Genomic DNA, 25,787 nt, shown 5'->3' with positions numbered 1-25,787 from the left:
TCGTCTTACAACAAGGGCACAGCTTCCTTCACGGACATGCTTTTGCCACAAAAGATATGCTGGAATCAAACAAATTCTTTTTAAAGCTGTAAAAATGGATAAATTTAGTAAATGTCGACCTTATAGAATAGAATGTTTCCTAAATATGCGATGAAATGGGCGAAAATAAAAAATCTTTTCTTTTCCATACAGAAGTCAGATCGCGGGGGAAAATGTTAACTCGGTTATTGGAATTGCGAGTTGAATTAATAATACTTTTCCAGGATAAACAAACCCCGTTTACAATGTTTGTACAGAATAATGAGTATATACAGTAAAAAAAAAATGAGTATACCGATACAACATGAGTATATCAATAAAAAAACATTTTATTAATAACAAAGTTCATCCTTTTATTAAAAGGTTTGATATCTGGATTATTCGCCTTCAAAGCAAACATTTTGATGTATTTCCATACAGTTCCGATTGTATTAAGAAAAATTTGGTTGAAACCACAGTTAAATAGATTGAAGATTCATTTGAGTGAGCTAAAAATTCAGTCGGCGGAATATTTCCCGGAAGATAAAAATGATTTCTTGAAGAGACTGGTACTGAATCCATTTAGTGAAAACGTTGAAGCTGCTAAGTTGCCGGTTGAGATTCACTATCAGCTCAAACGTCTGCCGTTAAAACGTTACAACTACAATTCATATATGAAGATTTTAGGTAGGTTTTGGGTTGCTCGTCGAATTGAATATAGAAATTTAGTTACAGAAGCCTTGAAAATATTAATCCCTTTCGTCAAATCCTACCTGTATGAGAAGGGGTTTTCGTCTATGGTTGCGCTAAATAAATATAGGAATCGTCTTTTGTCAGTTTGCTTTTGTGTGTTTCTAACATACTGTAGATCCACGTATGGAGTTACATTAAATGAAAAAAAAACCGCAACCATCTCATTAATTTATTTTCTTTACATGTATACTTATAAATGTAAGTAAAATTTTTATAAAAAAATATTTTTATTGTTTACGTGTAATGTTGTAGGCTACCCCTCTTTCATATCACCGCGACCCCGAGGTTGAGAGACGCTGATTTAAGGTATTTCGATACATGGCAGCGACAGAAAGAAATAAACAATGGATAGAGATTATAATTTTTTTATTTTTTGTTTTACAGGAAAAAAGTATTGAATTAGTCCTGAGGCTAATCAATAATTATAAGTAATTAATACCGTAATAAATACTGTAGTAATTAGGTATTAATTACTTCAATTTTTACGTTATATTTAACAAATAAACAAAAACTATTGTAGTTATTCTGTTCAACTTGTGAACAATAAGCAACCCCTCCCGTTCAGCCCAATGAGTTGAGGATATGTATGACATACAAATTAGGTGTGGTCTTGTACAGACTCAGGCCGACCATTCCTGACATGTGTGGTTGATTAAAAAAATGTTAATTAAACATTCAAAATTTTTTATATTTAAAAAACAAACTCGGACTTATTTATTATTCACGTTTCAGTAAGAACAATTTTGTGTACTGAATTGTCATATTATCCTAGTGAAAGACGGAACTGATCAAAATTACATTTAATACTGTGTTTATTGGTTTATGTGCAGTATATTAATTACATGGATTGCAATTCAAGGAACTCATTATTACAAGAATATCAAAAACATGTAAAAGGTAAAAAGGTATAATCAAAAAACTTAACTTTTCAGGAGAAAAAAACAGTTTAGCACACTCATAAATACTGATGGGATTTATGAGAGCAAAAGACAGTTCTTATTCATGGTGGGAGCAAAAACTCCTGTTTTCTTTTTGTCTTTTCTTGACTTCCTGAAGTCATACTTGTACCGAGTAGATGATTCCATTACGTTATATGTCACTTTGATTATATGAATTTCGGCAATTTAATTCAGGAGTGGAGGGTTAACATAATTTTCTTTTTGCTTTCTTTTATCGATTATCGTTTTACTCGATATCTTTAAGCCGGATTAACCGATTTTTTTTAAATTTTGTACTTAAACCTTTTAGAGATAGGTCACTGATGCCGTTTAATTTTAATTATATTCTGTCGAGGAGCGTGGAAAATACGGTCAACAAAGGTTCCTTATCTCAGAATTTTAATAAAAAAATAGATTTAAAAAAAAATTATGTAATTCTCTTATAACAAACTTTGACGTTCCACTTAAATTTCCTCCTAAACGATAAACTATCTTGGGCGAAGCTCTCGTTCTGTATTAACCTATGGCCTTTTATCAACGGTCCGATGACAAAAGTAATTTTTGGTTAAAAATCTATAACTAAAAATAATTAAAAACATAATCGTCGTACTAATTACATTTTATTTATAAGTAATATGAATTATGCGATACTTAAAAATACTTAATAAATATTTAGTTACCTATAAAAAATAAAATTAAGAAAGTTATTTATAACTACAGTGGTAAGTTTTATAAATAATATTCTTATCAGACATATAGAACTATTACTTGTAAGTTTATTCATTCCGTAAAATCCGTTTAAATATCTCGTACGTTTCTATTATTATTTTTTTAATTAATTTATTATTTTTTTTAATGAGAATGGTACAGTAACTTTTAAAAATAAATAAATATTAAAACAGTAAGGATTAAAATTATTATTAACAAAACATTGATACAAATTTAATATTGCTCTAAAAAAAATAATGTGGAATTTAAAATGAAAATGTTACATTAAAAAAAGAAACAAATACCAAAGTCAGCGGTATGTTTGTAAGTAATACTTAATTTTTACGTACAACATAGAAATCGTTAACATCTGTTAGAGTAAGCTGTCCAGTCTTGTACCATTAAGGAATTTCTGAGTATAAATGTATAACAAGTAATATTCTAGTAATTTTCATTAACTTAATACATACCCTGTTTAAATAAAAAAACCTGTAAAAATTGGTTTTAAATGGATACATTAATTATATTTTTTTGGCCTAAATTGACTTAAGCCCTTTGTATCAAATGATGTAAAATTATGTTGAGAAATTGTTTTTTCTGTTTTTTTTGGGGGGGGGGTTTACATAGGAGGAGGAAAATTTGCTCGCAGATATTTCGGGTTTCAGCCAAACCGACCCATGTGTTGCAACACATCTGGGATACAGCATTCCAACCGGACTCTGAGAGGAGCATCTGCCCCACAATGTATCCCTCGTCGAGTGGCCCGGTGATGTTGCAGCAGAGCCGTCTCTCTTCCTCCCATCGGATGCAGTGAAACATACATCACATGCGCGGGCGTCTGTAGCTCCACAATATTGACATGCCGCGCTATCAGATCTTCTAATTTTCGCCCGCTAGGAATTGAACGACCCATGTCGGTTAAGAACTGGGTTGTCAAAAAATCCACCTCACCGTGTTTCGTGTTAATCCAGTTCTTGATATCAGGAATCAGTGTGTATGTACAGCGGCCACCTGCCGCTCGATTCCACATTTTCTGCCATCTGCTCAACAAGGCGCACAATGCAACAGTCTTCGGAATACCCCTCTTTGTCACCAAGAGCTCCCCTATCTTCAAGTCTAACGGAGGGATTCAGGATACCACAAATATAGCTTCAGCCGACACCGCTCTGTCGCCTGCCGCCACACGCAATGCGATACGCCAGTTAAAATTTATTCAGCAATAATTAATTATCGCATCAGATACTAAATCATTAATAAATGAAATTACAGTAGCTGTTCAAAATGGCGGCCCTCATTCAAAATAAATGATTCAGGCGTTTTTTTTTTCAGTTACTGCTGGACTCTTTCAAAGATGACAAGGTCTGACGAATCCTCTCAATCCTATTTAGAATTCTTGTGCAATCTTCTGTTTTGTCCCCAGGGTTTTTTTTATATAAGTGTCTTTGAATGGCCCCAGAAGAAATAGTCATGAGGACTGAGATCAGAAGAACTTGCCGGCCATGCTACTGAGCCTCCTCGACCAATCCATCTGTTTAGATATGCTTCATTTAGGTGATCGTGAACTTATAATCTAATGATCCGGAGCCTCATCCAGCATGAACCACATTTTATGCTTGTATTTATTGGCAAATCTTCGAGTAAAAGTAGAAGATCAGCCATCAAGAAATGCAAATATCCTTTACCATTGAGTGTTTCAGGTAAAAAAAAAAAAATAGGCAAAAAGTGATCACCCAGAATACCATCTTATACGTTTACAGAAAACTGATATTTGTGACGGTTCTCAGAAATGGCATAAGGGTTTTCATAACACATGTGCGTGTTGTGGGTGTTAAGAGTGGCTAGTATTGTAAATTTAGCTTCACCGATAAAGAAGATATCTTTAAAAAAATTCGGATTAGTTCATTTTCAGATAAGTCATTGGCATAGCCGAACACGGTGAGTATAATTTTGCGGTAAAATAGCGTGTACTCGTTGATAATGATAGGCATGGAGTGCTGTTCATGCAAAACCTTCCAAAATATTGGATTACTAACATTAAACTCCAATGCCAGCGTAGACTAATACTTTTTTCAAAACGGTTAGATATTTCATTTAGCACTCCCTCCTCGAATTCGGTTGTACATGCTGAACGTCATCGTCCTGATTTACTCATGTTTTTCAGGTTTTAAGCTTATTGTGCATCTGAGCCATCTATTGTCGCCGAATGGCTTAGACGGCACGTGGCACTGTATAACCTTGTAGTAGCCCTGAGAAGGGCTGTTGTTGTCGTCAATTGGCTTCGATCGCTCGTTGTAATTTATAACCTTGTGGTAGCCCTGAAAAGGGCCGTTTTTCTCGTTAGTTCTGAGAAGAGCTGTTGGGTCCGGAAGCTGGTCTCCGGCGAAGTCGACTTGGCTGTAGGCGGGGAATTGCGGCTCGTCCACTGAAATCAGATCGGGCTTCCCCTCAACGGCAGTCGGGTCCCCACTACAACGTGGCAATGGTGGCCCCACGCTGGGCCGGATCCTGCTGCTGAGTCTGCTGGCCGGGGCGATTGAAACTCAGCGAGCTGGAGCGAGGAGGTAGCGTCTGTGTTCAGTGGCTCCCTCGGCGAGCTGGCCAGGCTTGCTGCTTCCGCAGGGATGTCGGCATCCGCCGGGAGGTCCCACGTTCTGGCGGACGGGAAATTTCTGTATTTTTTCATCTTCTTCTTCTTGGTCTTCTCCAGGTGGTGGTCGACGATGAATTAATTCACTCTTGTGTACGCTCGTTTATTGGAGCGTGAGAGTGGTAGGGCCTCAGCGCCGCTATGGTGGGAGAACTGTGCGGCGGGATTGATGGTGTTGGAAGCGCGTACGTGTACTGTGCTCCCACTAACATCTGAGCCGCTACCGTTGGCGTCCGCCGCTATTAAGTTCGGCATGTTTGTGGTAACACTATAAACGGATTAAAATTTTTTTTGAGAAAGTAACACTTGATTTGGAAAGTGTTCCTGATCCAGCCGTTTCACCTCAAGTGCGAAACTGTGCATTTCAAGCATTTCAGCCATTTCTAAGTTAGTATAATTATGATTTATGTTATCTGCCGTTGTGAATAAAATAGATAAGGTAAAAAAAAAAAATAACTCGTACCGCACAGAACAATGCACTCACTTGGTCAATAGCAAAAGACAAACTGGGTTTTAAGTTTTTATTTACAACAATGATTTCTTAATTACATCAGTTTTATGTGGATTATTTTTCAATATTTATATTACTTATTATAATATTTTCATGATTTCAATCATATTTTATTTTATCATATTTTCAACATTATTAAATTATTATAATTTATTACACGATAACATCTATAGAATTATTCTAGTTAAGATCGTGACGAATTATTTAAGTTTATTTGGGAGGAAATGAAATTTTTTTAATGTAGAATGACACTTTTTATGATTTTTGCCATAACTGTTATTCATGATTGGATTTGAATAGATAATGTGTCATTTTCTTCGTCATAAAACTTTTAACATGTTTTGTAATAACAACATTTAAACAAACCAGCAGTTGTAAGGATATAACAATTAAAAAGTTACATTGACCGCAGTTTTGAAATGGATTGAGATATCAGGTTCATTGTTTTTGTACAAGTAAGCCGCTAGGTACTCTAGCAGTATTCGAAATTTCAGCTCGATTTTTAACCATTCTGAGAAATAACTTTGTTTGTTAAAAATGGCGGATAGCCAGTGAACTAAATGTTTTTAGAAATAGATAGATGTAAAGTTTTTCTTTATTTTGATGTGAGGGACTATCCTCTGAATTCTTGATACGGTTTTTACAAATACACGTGCAAAATAAATTTAAAAAATATATTTATATATGTACTGTATATAAAATTTTAGTAAAAGTTGTACATTCATAACTTAACTCTGGAGACATTTCAGAGTTTATTAAAACTCTGAAAATTATGTATGAGCCCATGTGTAATATAATATGTCATTATGTTTATTTATTTGAACTCATTCGTGAGTGGGGGATAATAAATTTTATTTTTGTCATTTATCGCTTTATTTGATTAACTGATTTTTATGATGACTTTTCATAAGGGTTATTAATGCCATTTAATTTTGGTTACAATTGGTTAAGAAATGTGGTGATGCAGTCACCATGGGTCCTATATAAAATATTTTTATGATAATTTTTTTTCTTTACATAATTCTTTATTTGTTCATTTACTTTAATGTTCCACTTAATTTTTCTCCCAGGTAGTAGTCTGTAGCCCACTGGACTAGTCTAGTGTTTAATTTTTCATCGTAAATCAGCTGATTTTTTTTTCGAGAGTTCTATGGTCCAAATTCTAACAAAAACAGTTACTTTTATTACGGATTTGAATACTAGATCGTGGATACCGGTGTTCTTTTGGTGCTTGGGTTTTAATTAACGACACATCTCTGGAATGGTCGACCTGAGATTGTACAAGACTACACTTCACTTACACTCATACATATCATCCTCATTCATCCTCTGAAGTAATATCTTACGTTGGTTCCGGAGACTAAACAGAAAAAGAGAGAGTATAAGAGGTAATAAATAGTCTTTTGGGGGAAAAGCCCTTAATTGTTTATTACATTATTTCCCCGGCTTTGCTGGGAAAGTTAATCTGATATTACTGTTACGAAAATGAAAATTGTTACAAATTTTTATATTTTATTTACACGAGTACAATGTTGTTGATACAAAATATGTCTACCTTATACTCATATTTTATCACTCTTCACTTTTTTTTTTATGTAGGTTGAATTAGTTTTACACATTATTATCATTCCACATCAAACCACATACAGATTGCATTGTTAATCATTTTCTTCCATTTTTACAGTGCAATTTCATTTCCCTTAACATGTAGGCCCTTAAATTCTCGATCGGGCATCAAGTGAGTTTCCTGCCTATTCTGACTAATGGATATTGTTGTCACTCATGAACATTCATAGCGGCTTTTGAGAAATGAAAAGGAACGAGGTCGTAATTTTTGCTTTTCACAACAGAAGTTTATAAAACTGTTTTTCAAACAGTTTTCGGTTTCTGGCTTTGATTATTATTACCGAGTGTACAAATGTGTTTGATAGAGAGAGACTCTCCATCTGCTCATCAAACAAATTGCAGAAATTTCCCTTTCACAGTAATAATTATTACTATTAAAAACTGAAATTATACCTTTTCAATTTCTGTTTAACTTAGTAATTTTTGGCATCCAAATTAAAATCATTAAAAATATTAGATTATATTTTAGATCTAGATCATCAATGTTAGCTGAATAAAAACAGTAAGACGATATGATCTTTTTTAAATACAAGTACGAATGTAGATAAACACCAGCATTGATAAGATAAACACCAATTTATTTACCTACATATACATCATTTTTCTACATGGTCACCTCCCTTGTCAGTACACTAGGTTCAGGCTCCACAAGCTTGTGTATTCCTTCCAAGAAGAAGGGTTTCAGTTAGAAAACCACATCTTAAGTCTGTGGGAAATTGACACCCTTGCAAAGTACCCTTGAGCTGCCCAGACAGATGAATGTTGGAGGGAGCAAGATGTGGGCTTTAGGAGCCCTCAAAATTCAACTTGTTGGTGATTTGAACGGTGTGGTGAGCCATTTGCAGCAGGCGATTTAATGTATAAACACTTTCTTCGACAGTAGACTTTACGGAAGGTGAGCCGTCATGGATGATTTGATGGGCAGAACCATGATGATGTTTAAAGAAGTCATTACTTTATTGATGCTAACTCGCCTATTAGCTAGAACCATCTTTCGAGATCGCTGTATCTTATCTGTGGTGGAGGTTCACAGACGTCCTGCTCCCTCTTCTTGAGTCAAACTCGTCTGGCCATTTATCGATCCCTGCAAAAATACTTGTTAATAGCGATATTACTTGATAAAGCACTGTCCCTGTATTGTGATGAAAGTCTACCGTGAATTTTAACCCTTTCATTCCCTCCAACCAGAGAAATCTGATCACTACTCATTGTACCAGCTTGGTGCAAACTGCTAGCAGAACAGACGTATTTACATTGTAATAGCCAGAAGGCAAATAACGCGTTGGGGTAAAATTTCGCACTCATGACTGCAATCGTACTAACTCTAAGCAGGCATGCGCAGAAGGAAGTATCATAACCTTGAAGTTGTGTTGCGGCAAAAGTGTATATAATTTTTTACTTGTCCTAGTAACGTTATCTTTGTTCAGCCTTACAACAGTAAAATATAGGTATGGAAATGAAATATTTCAAACAAATTATATGGAAGATTTGGATAGCTATCAGGAACGTAATAATAATTAAACCGGTTAAGACAAATGGTCCTGAGCAACATTTGAATAAACAGCAGCTACAATGGTTTTACATTTGTTGAGTATGGAGAAGTATAGATTGTTTAGGTAAATAATGGTGGTAAGGTCATAATACAGAAGAGGAAGGTAATGGCAGGAGTGAAAATTATATAAAATATTAAAGTTAAGTTAAAATATTAAAGTTAAGTTATGGCAGGAGTTAAAATTATATAAAATTATATATTGATGAAGTAGCCTGATGAAGAGGTGGGAAGGGTAAATATAAGGAAGATTGTAGAATGGAAACAGGAGTAAGATGTACTGCAACCTTACTACAGTAGTCACTATGTAATGGCGAGTTTGGATGATCAGTCCACATGTCACTGATATACTGTTCTCTGAAACATTGGCCCACCATGATTAGTCATCTCTTAGTAGCAGCTGTCGTTTACGAAGCAATGTATTTTTGCGTGTTTACAATATTAAGAAAATGCTGCCAACAGTTAATAAACTCTGTAAAGAATTGAAAATTAAAATTAATTTTAACGGCAGTGAAACTAGATTAAGAAGAATTTTGAAAGAATTAGGTTTTAAGTGGCGTATAACAGAAAACGAACAGAAAATTTTAGTTGATAAACTTGATATTAGGCAGGAAAGGATTTCATATTTGCCGGCAATCAGTAATTTTAGAAAATGTAACCGGGCGATCGTACACTTAGATGAATCTTCTGTTTTATCATCTCATTCAACGGCAAAATGATGGGCTGACAACAACGGTGCAGGACTTAATTTACTAATAAATAAAGATGAACGCTTAATTATTATTCACGCCGGAGGTAAAATTGGCTTTAATATAAACGCAGTGTTAACTTGGATGGCCAAATCAAAACGTGGCGATTATCATGATAGCATGAATACAAAAATTATTTGAAATGGGTTGAAGAAAAATTAGTTCCTTACCTTCCTTCTATTTGTAGTAGTTATTAACAATGCTTCGTATCATAATACCCTTTCAGAAAAACTTCCAGTGTCATCAAGCAAAAAACGCAATGACTGTTTGGCTAGAGAAATATCATATTCCATTTTTATCTCGGATTCTCAAATGCTAAACTACAATTGTATGAGCTAATTAAGTTGAACAAAGGTAACAGAAGACGATACCAATTTGACGAATTGTTGGAAAGAAATGGACATTAAGTTCTGGGGCTTTCACCTTATCATCATGATTTAAATCCAATCGAGATGGTATGGCCAGAGGTAAAACAGCGAGCGACAACACAAAATTTAAGATGTCACAGAACTGCAGAAACTGTGTGAAAATAAAAAGAATTCGATTAGCGAAAAATACTAGAAACCTTACTATGGAAATGTTAAAAAAAATCTATAGAAGCCAAGAATTGTTATTAGATTAATAGAATCTTTCATTGTCTCTTTTGTGGTGACAATGATAATAGTGACAATTACACTGAAGATAATGATGACAGGGATGAGAGCGCTCTAGCTGAGGAATTAAATGGATAATTCATTTTCCAGTTTCGCAGTATTTACCGTGTAATTAGTAATAGATAATATTTTTTTATCAGTTATTTCATTTTACAATGTACAGTACAGAACTGTATTTAATTTCAGAATTGTTGCATTCATTTGTTAAAAGTAGAATAATTATTTGGTAAGGGAGATAACTAAGAGCGAGGAACATGTTTTTACGTTGGATAGTAATTGTTGCCCCTCCAAGCTCGCTGATTTTTAGCGGCGACTGTACATTGTGAAGCACGTAAGAAGAGTTTTGCACTAATCACATGTGCATTGCGTAAACATCAGACATTATGATGATCTGATGTACATTTCAAAACAAATTTTAGTAAGAAAATATTATTAGTCTCCCACCATAATGTAATCATTTCAAAACAAAATTCTTTCTTTGTTTTTGTCACTAACGCGTTGCTTGTTTACATTGTAACTAACTGTATGACTTAAATTGCTAATGTTTCGTGAAATCTTCCTTCATATGTTGGGATTATTCATTTCTAACCTGGTATATTTGGTTGTGCTATAAATGCCAAACGTTTTTGATCATCTTTTGTATAACAGAAGATCTGCACTGACCTGGCATCATATGAGCTATGCAACCAGTTTAAATAAAAGAAACGTATTATACACTAATAATCTTTGCTTAAGCTGGTATTTTTTTAATGAAAATTGGTCCTGAATTTCCTTGGGAAAGGGATGATTATATCATTCATTACTTATGAAACTAGAAATAATTTTGAATATTTTTTGAACATATAAACATCAAGATTTTGGTGAAGTTAATGTGCCATATAGAGAGAGTGGTGTGTTATGAACTTGTTGTAACTGTCTAGACAAAAATAAAACATGAAAATTTATTACATTCAGATTTGTATTATAAAATGTAGTTATTTTGTTAATAATTATAAGTTTTGTGTAATTATTTTACAGATGTCCTATTATATTGTCATTTTTTTATAATTGTATTGAGGCAGCCACTTTAAGTAGGTATTACGTGTTAACACAGTGTACTTATTCTGAATTCAATATTCATACTCAATAAATCTTTGGCACTTATCTTCCTTTTATTGTACCCTTTTTTTCTTATATATATATATTTTTTACTGAAATCAATCTTTTTTAAGATTCATGTTATTCCTCTGTACCGTTAAATTACAGTATGGTCCTTTGCATGTTAATAGCTTAGTACAGTTAGATATGTAGATAAACATTGTTATGAATACAAACAATACAAAAACGGTATATTTTTTACTATTGTTGAGCAAATTCACTGTTTATTATTATTTCCCGCCATAAGCTTAGTCCTGCACATGTCAGTTATATTAGTGTGGGACAGTCTCGAGTTAAACCATGGCGGATACTAGCATTTTCACTGTTGAGGAGCGTTTGGTGGTATCTGTGTGGGTTCACGAACGTCAAAACACAAAGAAGACAACGACAGACATTTTGAGGGACTTCGCTGTGTGGTTTGGAAAACCGCCGCCATCACGACCAATGTTATTTGCATGGGAGAAAAAAATCTTTGCTGCGGGAAGTTTTCTCGACGCACCACGTAGCGGAAGGCCTACGACTCGCACCAAAACCTGTGTTACTGTGGCGGAATCAATTGAACGATCGCCGATGAAGTTAACCTGTAAACGGTCTGGAGAATTAGGCATCCCGCGATCGACTATGCGAGACCACATGGGGAAAAACTTGAATGTTTCATGTTTTCGACCTTCCTCAGTGAATGAGTTGAGTGATCGTGACTTGGAACAACGCGTGCACGCATGTGAAATGTTGCACGCTTTCCACATGCAAATGATCAAAAAACGTTATGTTCTCTGACGAGTGTGTGATTTATCGTAGTTCACGAAATCGTTAAGTCTTTTGGGCAAAAGACAATCCTCACTATTATGAGGAAATCGACTCCAATCCGTCGCATGTTACGATTTGGGCAGGGATAACGGCAGATCTTCTGCTGGACCATATTTATTTGATGGTTCTGTGAACCAGCACCGCTATGATTGGTTGGTTCCAGAATTAACGGCAAGAGGAATAGCAGACATCGTTACACTTCAACAAGACGGCGCTCCACCACACTTTTGCTGTGTGTCCGCACACGGCTAAATGAACTGTTTCCAAACCAATAAATGAACCTTGAACCTTTGTAACAATGTTATTCACAATAAATGTTAATGTTAACCAGACATAAATGTTGAAATATACAATTTTTTGTATTTGTAACAATGTTTATCTACATATCTAACTTAATTAGCATAGAATGCTAATTAACATATAAAGGGACTTTTCGCCCACATTGTGTATTTAAATTCTATTTATTATATTTTAAGTCTGTATTATTACTAGGTGGTTTATTTAATAGAATTTATATTAAATAAAATGTGCGCGCGCGCGAGTGTGTGTGTGAGCGCGCGCGTATATTTATGTATGTATATATGCATAGTGTTATATTTCTTATTATTTCAATATTTTTATAAATTATTAAATCCATTTTTTTCTTCAGATAACTGTTGAACAGCATGCTGGCAAAGCTGGTTTAGGTTGTTCTGAAGGTTCTGTTTCAACTGAAGAATTAAGTTCTAGTACTCAACGGAAAAATACCATTTGGAAGAAGACATTAAAACGATATAATGATTTATCATAGGTAAGTTGGTTTTCATTTTTTTTATTTGTATCTGGAAGAAGCAGTTAACCGTTTATATGCGCAATGTTGATGAAATATGGGAACTTTTAAATAAATTTTCAGCATTTAAAATGTAGAATGAAATTTTACTTCAGTGGTTTAATTCTCTGTATGATACTAAAACTACAATCTAGCCTCCAGACTGGGAGGGGGCAACTCAGAAATTTTAAATTATAAAAGGGTAGAATTATCACAATTTTGAAGGCAATTGAAAACAGAAAAACAGAAAAAAAAAATTATGTATAAAGTTTAAGGTTACAACATTCTTAAACCGACTGATGGCGATTTAACATTTTGAAACATCTAGTTTCAAATGTTCTCTACAGTAGCTCTTAACTGATTGCTTAACAGTCAAATACTAAAAAATAAAAATAAAATTTGGCAAATTCTTCTACCTCAAACTTATATATATTTCGGAATGAGACCATTATTGCAGTTGTACTGTGAGCCTTTTTTGAACCAAGTAAACCTTTTTTGTAACCTGTTAATATATATATATATATAAATGGGTTATAAATTGACTTATATAGTTTGATACTAATATTATTAGTTTTATCTGCTGCATGTATCTATTAATAAATTTTCTTAATTGGTAATATTAAATAAATGAACTTTTGTTATAACTATTACTGCTCAGTTTTAGGAAAAAGTGATCATCAAAAATCGAATAATTTGCCAAATTTTTGTTACTATTCATGATGAAACTTACTTTTGATTAAAATTATAACCCATTATTTTATTTTCTCTTTCACTTATTTAGCGTAACAACAAAACTACGTTAATGTACTTTTTTAAGTGCTTTTTTAATGTACTTCTTCCTTCATTCATATTCTGTTATCAAACTTTGAAAAATTTCTTCTGTACATAAATCAATCATCCTGAAGAGGTATTTCACACGTTTTACCTTATTAAAAAAGTGAAATTAGGCTCAAATGCCAACTTTTAATATAATTATTCTTATATAAAAAAAATAAAGGACCAGTTAAAAAAAAAATAAGATTAAATTAATTACATTCATCCAAAAGAGATATTTCACACTTTGTACCTAATTAAAAAAGCTGACAATACAGTTGTAGGGGAAAGTCCTACAACTCTGGATTGTTCCTGATGCACGGCTTACTCATAAACATACAACTTAATTTAAAATATTTATCATTTTATTTACATATAATATTTTTCATTTATTTAACTAAAATAACTTTCGTTTATTTAATGATTCTAACTAAAGCGCGCGCGTACTATATTTAATTCGCGCCAGGTACCGAATCAACCGGCCGATCGCGTTCGAGACCCAGCTAAACCGAATTACTTTTCTACACTCTTTTTACACCTTAAATATTATTAATTTATTTAATTCTACCGATTATCTGTGAAGTCACAACATCGCAGATGACCAGTTGTACACTGTTGCTCCCAACCTTTGAAATATTAACTAAATAAAATAAAATAAATAATTAATATGTAAAGTGAAAAAAATAATTTGGTTTTGACAACTATGGACTTTCAAGTTTCCCAGTCTAAGAGGATGAGGGAAAGGGGAATTTCTCACAGGGAAAATGGAAAATTCCAAGATAGCGGACTTCGACACTAGTGCTCCTTGTGGCGACAGGGGTTACTATTAATGCAGTATGCCCACTTAGCCACTAGTTCAAGTATTTTTTGCAGTGGGGGTGCGATTTTACAAAAGCTTTTTTTGCAAATATTATTATTTTTTAATTGTTAACAAATATGCCCAAGAAAAAAATATGACCTTAATTAGGCAAAATCCTGAGATACTGAGGGTGACCTGTCTCTACAGCCTCATCCCTTTGATCTTTTAAATTGAAAATTTTTGACATCAATAACCTATATATATAGAAGTAATCTTATCAAGTTTGATCAAAATTGGTTGAGTAGTTCTGCAAATATAAGGTGATTTAGCAGCCAACACTGATCTCATACACACGTACATATGAGCATTAATATCTGGAAAATTTACATCTGGGTTTTTGGGTTCCTTAGGTTTCAAAACGTCAAGATCCAGTGAAAACCACATATGCCCAAATTTGACCGATTACAATACTTTCCCTTCTAGAATTATAGGTCTACTATAGCGCTATCTAAACGGGAAAGTAAAAAGTGAAATTAACCCCAAATTACAACTCTTAATATAATTAATTATCTTAAAAATAATCATAGAAATTCCTAATAATACAAAAGCTTCAAATAATTTTTAAAAAATCAAAATACTTTTAACAAGTTATAATTAGTTTACAACAATTTTAGGTTAATTGATTTAAGATATTTTTTTAATTTCAGGTTATAATTTATATTATTTACGTTTTTCTTCAGTTAAATTAATATTAGATTAATATTAACATGCCGTTTATTAATAACATATTTACATCATAATATTAAAAAGCGAAGATGTTTTAATGATGTAAAGCTGGGTCTCTTTTGGTGATTTCTGTTTTATTACTGTACTTTAGTTGGTTCATTTCTTAATATTAATCAGTCAATTATAATAGATACTTTGTTTAAATTAATTTTAAAAAAAAGTATTACTTCTTTAAATTAACTATAATTTGCTATTGTTCTTGATGTGTTATATATATAACAAAACTCACAAAATTGTATTTATATTATTTTTATTTTGATGCGATGATGATCTTCACTTTATTATATAATTATAATTCACTGTAAAACATTTTGATTAGCTTTTAAAGTGATAACACAATCTTTAAAACCTTCCACCGACTATTTATTTGGACTTGCCTTATTGGGACAAAAATATTACCTGTAAAGATTATGCTTCTATGTTTTATGGAAAAAAAATCATAATTTGGATTTTAGGTTAAGTTAGTATTATTATAACTAGATTTTAGATTTATTGAGTGATCACAAGTTTTACTTCCTCAAAGAATGCATTCCGGTTTTAAGTGAAGCAAAAAATTCAAATGATCATGAACTCTTTGTTTTTGAGTTATGATTAGCAAATAAATATTAGCCTGATTTTCGTTCCAAAGGTAATGCTGAACTCTAATTTTTGGAAAGTAAATTACAGGAAAAAATTGATGATTTTGTATGATATATGACTTGATCATGTGAAAAATTGATCTCAAAACTGCATCATTAGTAATTTTAAGAAACATTTTGTAAAAGTAAAAAAATTGTGAGATGAATAACAGATTTGTTGAAAAATAACATCGCTAAATCGCCAGTAATAAATAAATATTTACAAGATTTTTAGACATTTTAATTTTGAGGAAAAAATGTAAATAAAGTCAGTCAAAGATAAATAGAAATTTGAGAGGTTTAATCATGACAGAAAATGTTAGTATGATTGTAAACCAAACAAAAAATTGATAATACTAATTAAGCCTGCTGGGAATCCTTTAATGTTATTTATCTAGTAGTACTTTAAAGATACTATTAAATGGTAAAGAAGAGTATTTCAGAATTTGAGATGCCCTTCTTGAGCAAGTAAAGCACAGTATAACATACTTATTGTCAGAGAATATTTGATAAGTTGTGCAAAAATAGAAGAGATACATTATTTTTGGTGAATATATTTTATTTCTCCTTTCTAGTTTATACATTTAATCTAACCATGCAAAAATTTTTGATCACTATTCAAAATAGATGTTAAGTAATAACTTCCTAGTCCTGCTTTGATACTTTCCAACAAGCCACTTTCTGATTATCTGGTAATACCAGTCCAGTGATGCTAAGAAACATTGTTTGTATGTTTCTACCTGTTACAAAAATAAATATCACAAGCCTGCAATGTTTGTGTTTTGTAGTTCTTGATAATTGATTCTTATATATTTTTTAGCACCAAATCTGAAAATAACCTTCATTTTTTCCATCATGGAAAAGTTGAAAAATTGTGAAAATGTGATACAATAAAATAGATATAAAACTTTTTTATAATAAATTAATTTATATTCACTTTATTGGCTTATATTATTCATTTTTATAGCTAAACAGTTGAGAGTGGTCTGATGAGGTGGGCGGTGGAGGGGGGGTAATTTACCTCTTAATTTGTAATGAAAATTGCCATAAAATAAGCCTAATTTCTATTGCATTTTTAAATTAATATATTTTTATTTATTTAATTAATTTTTATGAGATATGTCAGTACGTCATGTCTTTATAAACAATTTCTCCTCTTCACCCATCCTTAATGATGAAGTTTTAAAATACTTACAATTTTATTCCATATGTCAAAGTTTCTTTGGACAGCTTATACTTCGTGCTTTTCCTTCTATGTTCTCTATAGGGTTAATCTTGGTGTAACATCCAGTAATAATTGTCATAATTGTAATAGTCCATTTTCCTTGATTCCTCCTTTCCATTTCTTTCATGTTCTGATGAAATTTCTTTCCCATCTCTTCACTAACGGCATCCAAAATAATCCACATGTGAATTTAGGAAGTGAACCTTCAAGCTCATGGAACAGTCTAAATTTTTGTAGGAGCATGTTTTCAATGATTGATTTGAAGTTCTGTTCCTTTTTATTGCCCAGAAACTTGGTTACTATATTTTTAAAGGCTCCCCAGACTTCTTTTTCTTTGTGTTGTGTGCAAGTGTGTATGGGTGGGTACATGTAATTGTTTATGGTCAGTGTGTATGTGTGCATGCATGCACACACACACACACACACACACACACACACACACACACACACACACACACACACACACATATATATACATACATACACACACATGTGCACCAGTTGTGCACATTGCGAGTTGGTGCGATGCGATGTTGTGAATGGGGTGCTGTGTTTGTTATGATGTGTATGTGTGCAGTGAGTGTGTATGCATGGTAGTAAGTGTGCATGATGTCTGTACCAGTCTGTGCTAGTATGTGTTATTGAATTTGTTGTCCTGAACTTGGTGCTGCATTTGTTTTGATGTGTGCGTGACAGTTGGTTGGTGATTGTTGGTGTTCCTTTTGATGACTGAATGAGAAAGAGGGTGTTACCCCCCTTCCTGAAGTAATGTTTTATTAGTGGTTTCCAGGAAGGGGTGGGTTGCCAGGGGTGGAGGTTTAGTCGGTAGTGCAGAGTTATACAAACACACTTAATAACAGCTTGAGGAACCTGTTAGTGAGCCTGACACTGCTTCAGCACCCATAAATGGGGTTCCTCCACCCCTTAAAAAAAGCTTCTCTTTTGCAGTTACTGTTTGTTTCTTAAAATTACCAACTTTTAGAAGTTTTCTAACGTAAGGACCAGTAAAGACACCCTGTTTTAGTTTGGCAGTTGATAAGACTGGAAATTTGTTACAGATGTATTTAAAACATTCACTTTTTTCTTGTAAGTTTTTGACAGATTGCTTAATCAAGCCTAACTTGATATGCAGAGGTGGAAGGGGAACTTTATTCGAATCTATGAGAGCTTTTCAGAGCACATTTTTGGTTTCAGGTTCTAATGAAGTTTTTTTTGTAATCTTTCCTTATCCAATGATTTTCTCTATCTCTGCTATCCCATTCACACAAAAAACAAGAAACTCTTTGTATCCTCCTTGCTGTCCTAGGAGCATCGATATTATTTTAAGATCGCTGCATGTAATCCATTTATGATTGCTGCATTTAATTTTATCAAGAACAAATTCCAAATTATCATAACCCTCTTTTAAATGGACAGAATGTCCGACAAGTATCGACAGATACGTATTCTCATTGTGAAGAAGGACAATTTTGAGGCTTCTTTTGGATGAATCTATGAACAGTTTCCAATCAGTACTTTCGTACAGAATGTTAAATCGAGTAAAAGTCCATGTACATCAGTGCAGAAGACTAATTCTCTTTCTTCTGAAAAATATGGAAGAAAATCTTTTTCTCTGTACTTGACTCAGGAAAATGAGGTCTCAGCAGGTTTTTCTCTTTAAGCCTCAAACCAAGCAATTCTGAATTTTCTTTGGTCAGATGTAAGTCTTGAACCAAATTGTTTAGTTCAGACTGTGAATAAAGCTCTGGTGCACAATTATCTCTGGGTTTATGCTCCTCGAATTATCCTCACTACCTACTTTAGGTAAATTTTCTGGTAGAATTGGCACTAGTAGGTCTGGACTGTGGGGAACCAAGCATAAAGTGGATGTCATATTTGGATAGACAGTTCTTTTTTTATTCTTCAAATTGAAACCATGAACACCCTGGTCGAACAAAAGTAACAGTTGTTTATGTGATTTTGTGGCTCTTGCCACACCATTGGAACTCCAAACGTGAACACCTCTTGTTCACCCTTTGTGAAGTCCTGATCTCCATTTTCACTCCAAAATACACAAGGTACGTGTATCAAATTAAACTTATTATATTTCTTTTTTGCCTTTACTCCATTAACTCACCACAAATGTAATAAAAAGAATCTACAGAATTTTTGCAGTCTCTTGAAGCCATTTTGAAAGTGGAAAGTTTGCTTTATGGCCTGAAAATTCATTTTCCACTGAAAAAAAAAACACATTTGGTCATGGAAGACAGAAAAAACCCAATTTACTCACACTGATGCTTGAAACAGTACTGATACTAGTTGCATGGTGCATGACTGGTATGGATAGCTGCCAATAAACATGTTATATATGGTCACTAACTGTCAGTCAAGCTCTCCTACCGTCTCGCCCATCTTCAACCCAAATCATCCCCTCCCAACCACCTCTTCAGACCACTTAACTGTCCAGTTATAAGAATGCATAGTGTAAGCTGAAAAAGTGACTACATTATATTAATTTATTATTAAAAAAAACAAAAGTGTTTTATGACTATTTTATAGTACCACATTTTTGCAATTTTTCAACTTTTACAAAATTTGTGATTTGTGAAAAATCCTGACATGATGGAAAAATGAAGGTTATTTTCAAATTCAGTGATAAAAATACATAAGAATTAATTATCAAAAGTTAAAAAACATTCCACAGCCCAAATTTTGGCAGGCTCGTGTATTTTACTCAAATTAGTTAATGCGTATTAAGCCCACAATTTAGTTTAGTGGTAAATGCGTCTTCCCAAATCAGCTGATTTGAAAGTTGAGAGTTCTAGCGTTCAATTCCTAGTAAAGTCAGTTATTTTTACATGAATTTGAATACTACATCATGGATACCGGTGTTCTTTGGTGGTTGGGTTTCAATTAATCACACATCTCAGTAATGGTCGAACTTAGACTGTACAAGACTACACTCATACATATCATCATCATTCATCCTCAGAAGTATTACCTGAACAGTAATTACCCTAGGCTAAACAGGAAAAAGAAAGAAGTTAATTAGTACTGATTATATAGATGATGTGGATAATTGGTAGGTTTAATTTTACATATAATGAAAGTGAACTACAACAACATTTACAAACATATAGTCAACATTTACAAAGAAAAAGAATGGCTATAAGAAAACAGTACTTAGTGCAGAACAGTATAAATCTTTGTAAAGGTAATAAATAAATATACTTACTTCCAACTAGTACATAACAATACATGATGTAGGTAATATCAGCAGCAGGTAGATTTGCTATTCTAGGAGAGAGGATAAGAACTAGCCAGTCCTTTCCCTGGGTGGATTAAGGAAACTGTGGACAATCGTTAATCAGAGCAGTGTGACAAAGTAGATAATTAATTAATAAGCCAAGTTGAAGAAAAATGAAACAAAATAGGTCAGAGTATTATGTGTTATATTTATTCAAAGAGTTTTTTTTTTTAGATGTAATACTATAATTTATGCTGATGAATGATAATACAATTTTGTGGCTTGTGAAAAAATGCCACATCTGAACAGGACTTGAATCTAGAACTTCCAGATGAAAAGGAGACGCTATTGTTCTTCTGTGGAGATGGGGATGTTGTCAAAAGAAAGTGCATTTTAAAGTATGAATGCATAGAAATGTTAGAATTTATAATTTGTTGAATATCATTTATAGATGATTTGTATTTGCTTCCAAAATTCAGAGATCTGACAACTCTTGTTTTCATTTTTGAAAGGTATAAATGTGTGATAACTGCTGTATTATTATTTCAATTTTCAAGCATTGCAAACTGGGGTAGGTAAGTGAATAGAGTGTGCGGTGGGAGGTACATCAGATAATGGCCTGTTCAGTTTAAAAGATATAGTTACAAGGGAGCAATGTGAGTTCTGGGCCAATTTTATAAAATCAGCTTAAGAAGATTAAGGCCATCTATATAGATTTTTATTGAATTGGAAGAAGTGGCAGATGATGCAGAATAAAGAGAGAAATGTTTAGTATTTTAATTAAGGAAATTCAGAATGAAATTTTGGGAAAATAGTGTTATTTACGAATATGTTATATGAATTGGGTAATAGTGTAAACAAATAAAATATGAGAAAAGAGGAATTTTAAAAGTGTAAGTGGAAAATGTTGGTGATATCTCTGTCCTGTGGTTTTTGACTCTTATATAGAATAATTTATACAAGTCTGGAGATAAATTCTGGAGTAGAGTAACCAACCAAGAAGAAAAAAGAATTATTAAAATTCAGTGATAATGCTCTAATATTAGAAACTAAAAACAAGTTAAAAAAATTCAGAACAGAACAGATTTGTCGCTAAGAGAGGATTTAAAAATTAGTAAGAATGTATATGAATCTAAGAATTAAAATATATCCTTTAACTTATTCATTTAGATTGAGGAGTTTTATAGTAGTGAAATATGTACAAAAGTAAAAACAGAAATTAAGAGGATAGACAGGTCTTTGAAGCTTAGTGCATGATGGTGAAAATTAGCTGGATCGAATAAGTATGAAGTGAAGTGGTCTTAAGATAAAAGGTGAGGAAATAGATTTACGTCAGGCTTTAATAGAGATATTAATAAGAGATATTCTAAGTCAGAGGCCATCTTTAAGACATCCAGAAATCATAGTTAATTTTTTAATTCGGGATAGTGTTTTATACACAAATTTAAATCATAAATAAAAAATTGAGGAATCAATCAATAAATAAATAAAAGAATTAAATCAACTTCAAAAACATATAAAATGTTTCATTTTTATATACACATTTCTTTAAAATGAAAAGAACATAAAATATTATTTCATTAATAACTTCTGATTTTTTTTTAATAATTTTTTTTTATTGTTATTATTAACTTATTATTTATCATACCTTTTTTTACAATCAGAGGTTAATAATTATTAATAAATCAATATATTTAAATTTTAAAAAAAAGGATGAAATCTTTTCAAACCGATCAATGTACCTTTGTAAGATCCAAATATTTCATTAATTAAAATTTTATTTGTTTATAACTCTGCAACCCATAAAAATAAGTACCACTAATGATATCATTAAAAAGCTCTCAATGAGGGCTTATTTCTGCAGTTAAGAAAAAGTCCAAAATCAAAATTTTTTGGATTTTGGGCTTTGTTTGATATTTTTGGTTCAATCGATTACAATGAAAAGGGGAGGTGCACAGCTAGATGTTACAACAGTTCTAAATAAAAAATTTCAACATCCTATGGCTAATCGTTTTTGAATTATGCAAAATACATATGTACATACAGATATCACGCCGAAATTAGTCAAAATGGATATTTCCATTGAAATCTGAAAACAAAATTTTTCACAATAACAATACTTTCTTTACTTCATACAAAGAAGTAAAAATGAGCATTTTAAAGATCTTATTTTTGCTCGAATAATTCACCGTAGGAGTTTATAGTTTGTGAGAACATGAAATGGAAACTTCATAACGTTAAAAAATGGCATACCTTTAGGATTCAAGCCTGGAATCTCAGGATAAAAGGCAGAGATGCCACTCTGCCACAGAGCTTGGCACTGATGTAAAAGATTTTGTAGCAATCTTTAGAAGTAGATTTTATTTTAAAAAGTTATTTAATTTTTTTTTTTTAATATATTTTTATTATTACGTGTAATTAGGTTTTTCTTTTCAATTTGTTACCTGGATTTCAAAACTATATTATCAGTCATTATCGTCAGTGTTAGCTAGTTTTATGTGATGTCTCATTAAAAAAAAAAATATAAAGATTTAATATAAAAACTTTGAAGTTTTTTTTTATTTTCACTATGATTATTGCTATCATTGCAAGTTATGTTTTGAACCTAAATTAAAAACAGAAGAAAAAATTAGTTATAATTTTCACAATGGGGGGGGCTATCAGAAATGCTTTTTTATACTCGTAGTATTTCTTCAGTTACCAAAGAATTTTATTTTTATATTTTAAAAAGTTTTGAACTACAGAATTATAAATTTTTATTAAAATTAATAGTTACTAGTCAGATTCTTTGTTAAAATATAATAAATCTTCAAATTTTTCTGATTGAATTTAATCGAAGTAGAAAACTGAATATATGTGGATTTTGGTGGGTTTGGCATGCTATCCAGCAATACATTTGGCTTACTGGGAAAGGTTACAGAAATTTTCTCATTTTAAATAAAACCTGGTGTGAGATGCTTTTTATTTTCTACAATGATTATGACATTTTCAAGAATGACTTGAATCTTCTCAAGTTTAAAAAAAAATGTTTTAGACAAAATAATTTTAAAAAGATTAAATTTCAGGGGTTATTTGGAGAGTTACTTACATTTTAAACATAGCATGTAAGGAATGAGGTAATGATGCCATTAAGCTCAACAGTGTATGCATATATCAGTTGTAGGTAGTTGTCTGTCTTGCTGTATTTGTTTATTGTTAATAATTTCAATATGCAACTGAGAATTCTATCAGATTGAAAGTATATTTAGATGATAACATTTCTGGTAGCTAGAAGTGTAAAGCGATTGAAATCCATTGTCATTTAGTAAATTTAGTGAAAAAATGTTATGAATGAGGAAGTGTGGTATGTTTGAAATTAGGTGGACTGATGTGTATGATGAACTGAGATGTGACTAGCCAATTATTGCGAATAATGAATTGATTAAAAAATTGACAACACAGTTCAAGTCAAAAAGCAATTCATCATTTCAAATTTCAATGTTTTTCAACTTGTTACCTGAGATCTGTTGCTCAATTTTTTATGAAGTAATCATAGTAATACTTAACTATTATAAGTTTTGTATGTTGTGAGTTCCTAAACATCTTTCAAAATATAAAATACAACAAATGAGATTGGGATTAATCTTCCTTGAGCATTATAACATTGAAGATGATATTTTTATGGTTAAATTATTATAGATGATAAGATTGGATTTTATATACAGATAAAAATGTTTATGTACAGGTGAGACTTGAATCAATGTATAAATAAGAATCAACAATGGAGTGAGGCAGCTTACTCACTAACAAAACACAAACAGTGTCTACAATCATTTTAAGCCAAGAAATCATAGCAGGTGTCTTTGGGACAAAAGAGGAGTCATGTTGATTGATTTAATGACATGTGTAGGTCCATTATCAATTCAAAAATTAATAATAAAACATTTAAAGAAAAATAAGAACTATTTAATAGAAATGTCATGGCAGTTTGAGCTCTTGCATGATTCTCTTGCATGAAGATACCGACCCACATTACCCACCCCCTTACAGCTAAATGTATTCAAACTGTATTGCAACAATTCTAATGTGAAGCTTCTCATGTGATTCTCATCATTTCATGAACATAATCATTTGCATTTCAATATTTTTGACATTGACAAGTAGCATTTCAGTGTGGAATATGATTTAAATTTTACAATGATGTCATTCAAAAGGTTATAAAATAATAGTACTGTCTGAATTTGTTTATAAAAAATTGGTTTTAAGTAATGTATAGCAAACTGTTATATAACTGTATTGGTATTTATTTTATAAATAAATATATTGTACAATCTTGATAGCCGTGGTATGTTCTTATACATTTCCTTTTAAGTAAAATTCATGTAGGGAAATTACAAAAAGTACAATTCTGATCAATACGCAGAACCTGGCATATTTTTAAAGTGCTATGTACTTAAAATTTAAATTGGAAGACCAAATCAACCTGAGGGTTTCATTAGAAAAATGAAAAGCTGTTCTGAAGTGGCGACAGCTTTTCATTGCAGGCCATCAGATTGCACTTGTTTGTAGATTACACGTAATGTTTTAGGATTGGAATAATTATTTAATTTAATATTCTATGTAATAATTCAGTACTGTGTGTTTCAAAATGAGTATCAGGGTTTTAAAGCTATGTAATATTTCCCGTCATTGATTAATTATTCATGAAATGGAAGAGCAACTGAAATAGTTTTAGCTGTGCGCAAGCTTATTTGCAGTTTGTGAATCTGTAATTTGTAATTATTTCATCATTTGTTCCATTTGAAGATCTGTTGTGATCCCCCAAGTGACCAATAACATTCGTAGATGGTAAAAATAATTTGATACCACTAGCTGTATTTGTAAACAGAAGAGTACAGGACAGCTGAGTGAGTCCGAAGACAATATTGAATGTGTAAGAGAGTCTTGTATGCACAGTTATAGGAAATCCATTAGGAAGGCTAGCTGCAAATTAGCAGTTCAAGTGTCATCTGTGTGGAGGGTTGAAAAAATGCTTACAGCTTTGTCCATATTGTTTACAGCTATTAACAAGATCTAAAGCCTACAGATTATTATTTAGATGCTAGCTTCACAAATGAAATGATGCATTGTGACAATGAAGACTTTCTTTATCATGACATTCAGTGACGAATCAACATTTCATGTTAATGGAAAAGTAAACACTCATAATATGCATATCTGGGGATCAGAGAATCCTCACGAAATATTGGAGTGTGAACGAGACTCCTCAAAACCGAATGTTTTTTGTGCCATATCTTGAATACAAGTTTACAGGCCATTCTTTTTTGTGGAAGTAGGTGTGTCTAGAATGAAGCGCTTCAACTATAGCCTTTTGCTCAACTGCAGTATCAACCACAGAACTTTATTTGGCAATAAGATGGTGCACCTCCACACTGGCA

The 25,787-nt window shown here is 32.3% G+C and overlaps 1 protein-coding gene across 4 annotated transcripts in view; it reads left to right on the top strand.

The window, feature by feature from the left end:
• Positions 1-25,787, top strand: part of LOC142321565 (angiogenic factor with G patch and FHA domains 1) — a 164,218-nt gene that overhangs the window by 112,083 nt on the left and 26,348 nt on the right. For 3 of the 4 annotated variants that reach the window (XM_075359754.1, XM_075359750.1, XM_075359752.1), the window contains exon 9: positions 12,746-12,886. In XM_075359754.1, the coding sequence (XP_075215869.1) occupies positions 12,746-12,886 (141 nt within the window). Of the gene's footprint in view, positions 1-12,745; positions 12,887-24,094; positions 24,549-25,787 lie in introns of those variants that run through there. The other variant, XM_075359751.1, reaches the window with a different exon arrangement.

Source organism: Lycorma delicatula, chromosome 3 (genome assembly GCF_047948215.1).
Source record: "Lycorma delicatula isolate Av1 chromosome 3, ASM4794821v1, whole genome shotgun sequence".
NCBI lineage: Eukaryota > Metazoa > Arthropoda > Insecta > Hemiptera > Fulgoridae > Lycorma > Lycorma delicatula.
Note: the sequence above shows the minus strand (reverse complement) of the source record. Positions and strands in the feature narration are given on the sequence as shown.